Source organism: Homarus americanus, unplaced genomic scaffold, assembly GCF_018991925.1.
Source record: "Homarus americanus isolate GMGI-L3 unplaced genomic scaffold, GMGI_Hamer_2.0 scaffold25827, whole genome shotgun sequence".
NCBI classification, from domain to species: Eukaryota; Metazoa; Arthropoda; class Malacostraca; order Decapoda; family Nephropidae; genus Homarus; species Homarus americanus.
The window spans coordinates 9,102,190-9,109,827 of NW_024738300.1; the positions used below are offsets into that span (position 1 = coordinate 9,102,190).

The 7,638-nt window shown below is 42.9% G+C and overlaps 1 protein-coding gene across 1 annotated transcript in view; it reads right to left on the bottom strand.

Annotated features, from left to right (window-relative positions):
• Positions 1-7,638, bottom strand: part of LOC121873828 (putative protein TPRXL) — a 53,675-nt gene that overhangs the window by 4,217 nt on the left and 41,820 nt on the right. Inside the window, exons 2-4 of the mRNA XM_042377571.1 lie at positions 5,225-5,391; positions 3,726-4,086; positions 2,690-2,796 (exon numbers count right to left, since the gene is read on the bottom strand). Coding sequence (XP_042233505.1) covers positions 2,690-2,695 — 6 coding nt within the window. The 5' untranslated portion in view covers positions 2,696-2,796; positions 3,726-4,086; positions 5,225-5,391. The remainder of the gene's footprint in view (positions 1-2,689; positions 2,797-3,725; positions 4,087-5,224; positions 5,392-7,638) is intronic.

The window sequence follows — 7,638 nt, forward strand, 5'->3', positions numbered from 1 at the left end:
CATGAACTTCTGAATGACTAATGGAAAGATATACATGCCATTGACCATTACAACTCTACCAAACATGAACTTCTGAACGACTAATGGAAAGATATACATGCCACTGACCATTACAACTCTACCAAACATGAACTTCTGAATGACTAATGACAAGACAATGCCACATGACCATTACAACTCTACCAAACATGAACTTCTGAATGACTAATGGAAAGATATACATGCCACTGACCATTACAACTCTACCAAACATGAACTTCTGAATGACTAATGGAAAGATATACATGCCACTGACCATTACAACTCTACCAAACATGAACTTCTGAATGACTAATGGAAAGATATACATGCCACTGACCATTACAACTCTACCAAACATGAACTTCTGAATGACTAATGGAAAGATATACATGCCACTGACCATTACAACTCTACCAAACATGAACTTCTGAATGACTAATGGAAAGATATACATGCCACTGACCATTACAACTCTACCAAACATGAACTTCTGAATGACTAATGGAAAGATATACATGCCACTGACCATTACAACTCTATCAAACATGAACTTCTGAATGACTAATGGAAAGATATACAAGACCATTACAACTCTACCAAACATGAACTTCTGAATGACTAATGGAAAGATATACATTGACCATTACAACTCTACCAAACATGAACTTCTGAATGACTAATGGAAAGATATACATGCCACTGACCATTACAACTCTACCAAACATGAACTTCTGAATGACTAATGGAAAGATATACATGCCACTGACCATTACAACTCTCATGAACTTCTGAATGACTAATGGAAAGATATAACATGAACTCTAAACATGAACTGAATGACTACAATGACCATTACAATACCAAACATGAACTTCTGAATGACTAATGGAAAGATACATGCCACTGACCATTACAACTCTACCAAACATGAACTTCTGAATGACTAATGGAAAGATATACATGCCACTGACCATTACAACTCTACCAAACATGAACTTCTGAATGACTAATGGAAAGATATACATGCCACTGACCATTACAACTCTACCAAACATGAACTTCTGAATGACTAATGGAAAGATATACATGCCACTGACCATTACAACTCTACCAAACATGAACTTCTGAATGACTAATGGAAAGATATACATGCCACTGACCATTACAACTCTACCAAACATGAACTTCTGAATGACTAATGGAAAGATATACATGCCACTGACCATTACAACTCTACCAAACATGAACTTCTGAATGACTAATGGAAAGATATACATGCCACTGACCATTACAACTCTACCAAACATGAACTTCTGAATGACTAATGGAAAGATATACATGCCACTGACCATTACAACTCTACCAAACATGAACTTCTGAATGACTAATGGAAAGATATACATGCCACTGACCATTACAACTCTACCAAACATGAACTTCTGAATGACTAATGGAAAGAAGGAAGAGAGAATATGGGTGAATGAAGAGAATAGTAGACATGAAGTTGATGAGACAAAGAAATGAGGGGATAACAACACAGAGAGATAAAGGATGGCAACACAGATAAGGAGAGAGCAACAGAGATAAAGAGAGAGCAACAGAGAGATAAAGAGAGAGCAATAGAGATAAAGAGAGAGCAACAGAGATAGAGAGAGAGCAACAGAGAGATAAAGGATGGCAACACAGATAAGGAGAGAGCAACAGAGATAAAGAGAGAGCAACAGAGAGATAAAGAGAGAGCAATAGAGATAAAGAGAGAGCAACAGAGATAGAGAGAGAGCAACAGAGAGATAAAGGATGGCAACACAGATAAGGAGAGAGCAACAGAGATAGAGACAGTAACAGAGATAAAGGGACAGCAACAGAGAGATAGAGAGACAGTAACAGAGAGATGAGAGACAGCAACAGAGATAGAGACAGCAACAGAGAGATAGATAGAGACAGTAACAGAGATAGAGACAGTAACAGAGAGAGATAGAGACAGTAACAGAGATAGAGACAGCAACAGAGGATAGAGAGACAGTAACAGAGATAGAGAGACAACAGGAGATAGAGAGACCAACAGGATAGAGACAGTAACAGAGAGATAGAGACAGCAACAGAGATGAGACAGCAACAGAGAGATAGAGAGACAGTAACAGAGATGAGACAGCAACAGAGATGAGAGACAGCAACAGAGAGATGAGAGACAGCAACAGGGAGATGAGACAGCAACAGAGATAAGAGACAGCAACAGAGAATAAGGACAGCAACAGAGAGATAGAGACAGCAACAGAGATAAGAGACAGCAACAGAGAGATAGAGAGCAACAGAAGATAGAGAGAGAGACAGCAACAGAGATAAAGACAGCAACAGAGATAGAGAGAGCAACAAGAGATAGAACAGCAACAGAGAGATAGAAGAGACAGCAACAGAGATAGAGACAGCAACAACAGAGATAAAGAAGCAAGCAAGAGATGAGAGGCAACAGAGATAGAGACAGCAACAGAGAGATAAAGAGAGACAGCAAGAGATAAAGAGAGAGGAACAAGAGATAAAGAGAGAGCAACAGAGATAAAGAGACAGCAACAGAGATAGAGACAGTAACAGAGATAAAGAGACAGCAACAGAGATAAAGAGACAGCAACAGAATGAGAGAGAGACAGCAACAGAGAGACTTGGGACTTACATTCATGAGTACGTAAGTCTTCTCTTTTCTTTATTCCTACACTTAGTGGCTGCTATCTTGTTTCTCTCTCGTCGTCTCCTTCGTCTCTCCTCGTCCTCCTCTGTCAGCTGTTGTTGTGACAAACATGATGATTAACTAACACGTCGCGTCAATCACCACACGTCTCTAGCACCACGCCTCATCCTCACATCATTAGCACGTCAATTTTACCTGTTGTGACGGAACTGTTACTCTCTAAGGCCAACGTGTCACAACTGTCAGTACTCTGGGTTGATTTTTGGAGACACTGCTGGATGACCTGTACCTGTGTGTGTGTACTGTGTGTGTGTGTGTGTACTGTGTGTGTGTGTGTACTGTGTATACTGTGTGTGTGTGTGTGTGTGTGTGTACTGTGCATACTCTGTGTGTGTGTGTACTGTGTATACCTCTGTGTGTGTGTGTGTGTGTACTGTGTATACTGTGTGTGTACTGTGTATACTGTGTGTGTGTGTGTGTTGTGTGTGTATACTCTGTGTGTGTGTGTACTATGTGTATATGTGTGTGTGTGTGTGTGTTTTTTTTTTTTTTGAATATATGTGCGTGTGTGTGCATATATATGTATGTATGTGTGTATGTGTGTGTGTGTGTGTGTGTGTGTTTTGGATATATATGTGTGTGTGTGTGTGTGTGTATGTATATGTATGTATGTATGTATGTATGTATGTATGTATGTGTTATGTGTGTGTGTGTGTGTGTGTGTGTCCATAGAAATAAACACTTTTAATACCTTATACAACTATTGTAAATTATATCCCATTACAATTGAGAGAAATAATATTAAGAGTTGACAATTAAATGTGATAATGTCACCGATGGTAAAATTCATATTGGTGTAACTGGTGATGATGTGCCTCAATGTCCTCAGGGAGGTGAGGTCGTGGGGCTGTGTAAGTGAACATCAACTACAGTACTGTACAGTATAGTTACAGTACCTAGAAGTAGAGCCACTGGCTACAGTAGACAAACACTACTGGCGGGCGGGGGGCAGTATACTCACATCAGCGGTTTCATCCTTTATGTACTTAGTGTCTTCGAGGAGAGACTCAGGATCATCGACGCCGGCGGCTTGTAGTTTAGTGCGGATCTGTAGCTTGAGGCCCTCCTTGATGAGTGCCGTCTTAGTGGCCTCTACTGTGTTGACAGGTGAGGGCAGGTCAGGGGTGGAGGGGGGCGATGCCCCAGCCAGGGGCCGCCCTACCTGAGGTGCCGGGGGACCCGCCCACCAGGCCACCTCCACCACCCCCACCGCCGCCCGGGTTCTTCATGTATCGGTCCTCTCTGCCACGACACATGCTCATCTCTGCTGATTCTTCACTGCTCACGTCGCTGATGGGACTCAGTATTGCCCCGCCATCCACCTGTATAAACAAACACAATCACTATAACTTGGTTCAACACTTGCAACACCTTTATCTACACAACTACAGTACCCAATTTTATACATTATACAGGAGACACGACCCACACTCCTACTACAGTACAGTATGAACTACAGTACACAGTATGGGAGCCGACACCAGCTCCTGACAGCTACACTGAATGATGGAATACAAAAATCTTCACATTCTTAAATATAAACAAATTAATTCATCATAAAATACAAAAATTATATATGAAGGTATTGCCTATTACAGGTACAGTGTGTCTATTGTACTGACCTGGTATAAAACCTGTTCTGGTAATGACCAAGCCCTAGTACTGACCTGGGTGTGGTACCTGTTTCTGTTACTGCCTTGGCTCTAATATTGACCTGGCTCTAGGATTGATCAGGTTATGGCACTGACTTGGCTCTGGTGGTGATCTGGCTTTAGCATTGACCTGGTTCCAGTAATGAACTCTCTAGCAGTAATTAGCTCTGGGATTTATCTGGATCTTGGACTGATCTGGCTCTAGTACTGACCTGGCTCTAGTACTGACCTGGCTCTGGAGCTGACCTTGCTCTGGTTTGACCTGGTTCTAGTAATGAGCTGACTCTGGTACTGACCTGGATCTATGCTGACCTGGCTCTGGTACTAACTAGCTCTGCACCAACCTGGCTTTAACACTGAGCTGGCTCTGGCACCGACCTGGCTCTAAAACTGACCTGGTTCTAACACTGATCTGGCATTGGTACTGACCTAGCTCTGGCACCGACCTGGCTCTAACACCGACCTGGCTCTAACACCGACCTGGCTCAAACACCGACCTGGCTCTAACACTGACCTGGCACCGACCTGGCTCGAACACTGACCAGGCTCTGGCACTGACCTGGCTCTGGTACTGACCTGGCTCTGGTATTGACCAGGCTCTGGTACTGACCTGGCTCTGGTACTGACCTGGCTCTGGTATTGACCTGGCTCTAACACCGACCTGGCTCAAACACCGACCTGGCTCTAACACTAACCTGGCACCGACCTGGCTCTAACACTGACCAGGCTCTAACACTGACCTGGCTCGAACAGTGACCTGGCTCTGGTACTGACCTGGCTCCGGTATTGACCTGGCTCTGGTACTGACCTGGCTCTGATACTGGGAGTAGGAGAGTGGCAGGGGTGGACTAGTCAGGTTGATGAGGGAGTTGAGGATCTCCGGCGTCTTAGGTGTGGTACAGGAGCCCTCGCCTGCAGCCGGAGGTGGCGTGTTAGGTTCACGTTCAGGTACATGGTGTGTTGTGTGTGTTGAGCCTGGAACACAGAGAAAAGGTGGGTTGTTACTGTTGCTGTCCCTTACATCGCTCCTTAATAAATGATATGAAGATTGTTACTGAAGGGAAATGTATATGCTTCTTTCCAGGAAATAGAGTTTTAGGAAACCGGTTTCCGTGTGCATAAGATGATAATATAGAAAAACACTACGCCGATTAAAGGAAATTTTGAGCGGATATAACATGTGATATTTGGAACAGTCTGAATCATGAAACACTTTAAAAAGTTCTTCAGGCAGAGCACACAACTGGTCACAGCCTCATTACGAGTACCAAGACATCACACCGCTCTAAATCTTACTGGAATATATATACACTCTCGAAGGTTAGGTTGAAGACAATAGGCACTGGGTGAGGGTTAATTATAATAGACAGCTTAAGTTAGGTGAGTCTGGATCGTTCGTCAGAGAGACTTTAAGTGAGGCATCCTGAAGTAAACATTGTCTACCGGATATCCTTACTACGTGACGTCACATAACCAGACCTGACACTCACATACTAGGGGTTAAATTATCGTCTTATCTGATGGAACGAGAACACCTTCACCTGACTTAACATTAACAATAAATATAACACGGGAGCGTAAATGGTGTCGAAACTATAGACTCTCATTATACCTCAGTTATATATATACGATTCAAAAATAAAATCCTCGTTCGTAGCAATGAATCCCATAACGCCTGGGAAGAGAAACAAACCGCCCGGACCAGTTGGCAAATAAAAATCCATGTGTGGGTGTAAAAATATTCCATCCATTTATAACTTTATAACGACCACCTAGAGAGATCCCACCCCCTCCCCTACGCTTATTTTTTACCTTTACGTTAAGTTGAATACTAAATGGGACTCAGTGCTAATAGTCCCCATCTTAACCTAACCAACCAGGGAGACATTCGCTGTACTAGGTGGGATGGTACCAAAGTGGGTAGGCCAGCACCGTAGAGAGATGGGAAGGGGGGGGGGCTGTTCGTATGGCGTGGGTTGAAGTTTTAGTTGACGCCAATTTTCGTTTGTCTACTTTTGAAATAAATTCTATATATGGTTTAGCTCCGATCTTATTTTACCTAAGGATTAACCAACCTAACTGCTAACCTAACTGACAAACCAAACGCTAATCTACCCTAACCAAAGCAATTCTAACCTAAAGTATCTAATATAACTTAAAACTTAACAAACCTAACCTAATATAATTTAAACCTAACCAAATGTAACCTACCCTAACCAGGGATATTTTCAACACTTGTACTTGGGGAGAGGAAGATTATGAGGGTGGGGAGGTGATATATCCAGCGGGTTGTGTTACCATTGAAGGAGATAATCATGATTTCAAAAGACATTGTTGAGATTTAATATGGGTACATGTACAGTCGCTCAAAACTATCTTCACAAAATTATGTTGAGATAATCTGACACAACGGACGAAGGATACTGACAATTCTACCGAGACAACAGCAGTCGCGGTGTCCATTCTGAAATTCATCGATCCCCCTCAAGTCTCATTACAAAATCGACGCCATTAAGGCCACCAAGTCAGTCCTACGTTCACTTATAGGGAAAACATGTTGTTTTACGAACAGTCGTTAGTTGTACGAAAAATATCGCTTTAGTCGTTAATTATAAGGGAAATATTATTGTATCAACAGGAAAAGCACAGCTGAAAGAACCTAGAGCTACAGTCCTAAGCAGGAAACTCGCGTCGCTATTCTGGAGCTAAAAGTTGACAGTCAGCACACACACACACACACACACACACACTATGGGTGCCACCACAGGACAGGTTTCAATACGCCACAGTGTTTATCATGGATGGCGACTTTCACCCCAGCCACCAGGGTGCTCGTGTCTGTACAGGGCGGCACGGCACAGTTCCTCAGACACGCCACTGAAGAAACCTGAAGGACGCGCGCTTCTCCCTATGAACCTCTAAGAATCCAGCCGTCTTGTTGAGCTTACTGCCATAAAACTCCTTAACAAGACAAACAATCAGATATCATATATTCTCCCGTGAGTTAAACACTTACAAAAAACACACTCAACATTGTTCCTCCTTGTTTTTTTTTCTTCTTTTATCATATATCTACACATTACGACATTTTGAAGAGGAAAAGGGTGGGGGAGGGTAGGTGCAAGGTGAGGAGCAGGTTCGGGTGAAGGCCGCTAAAGCCTAGAGGCGCCACTTGTCTCCCACAAGGCCAGGCGAGGGGGGCGAGCCTCAACAATGACTGGA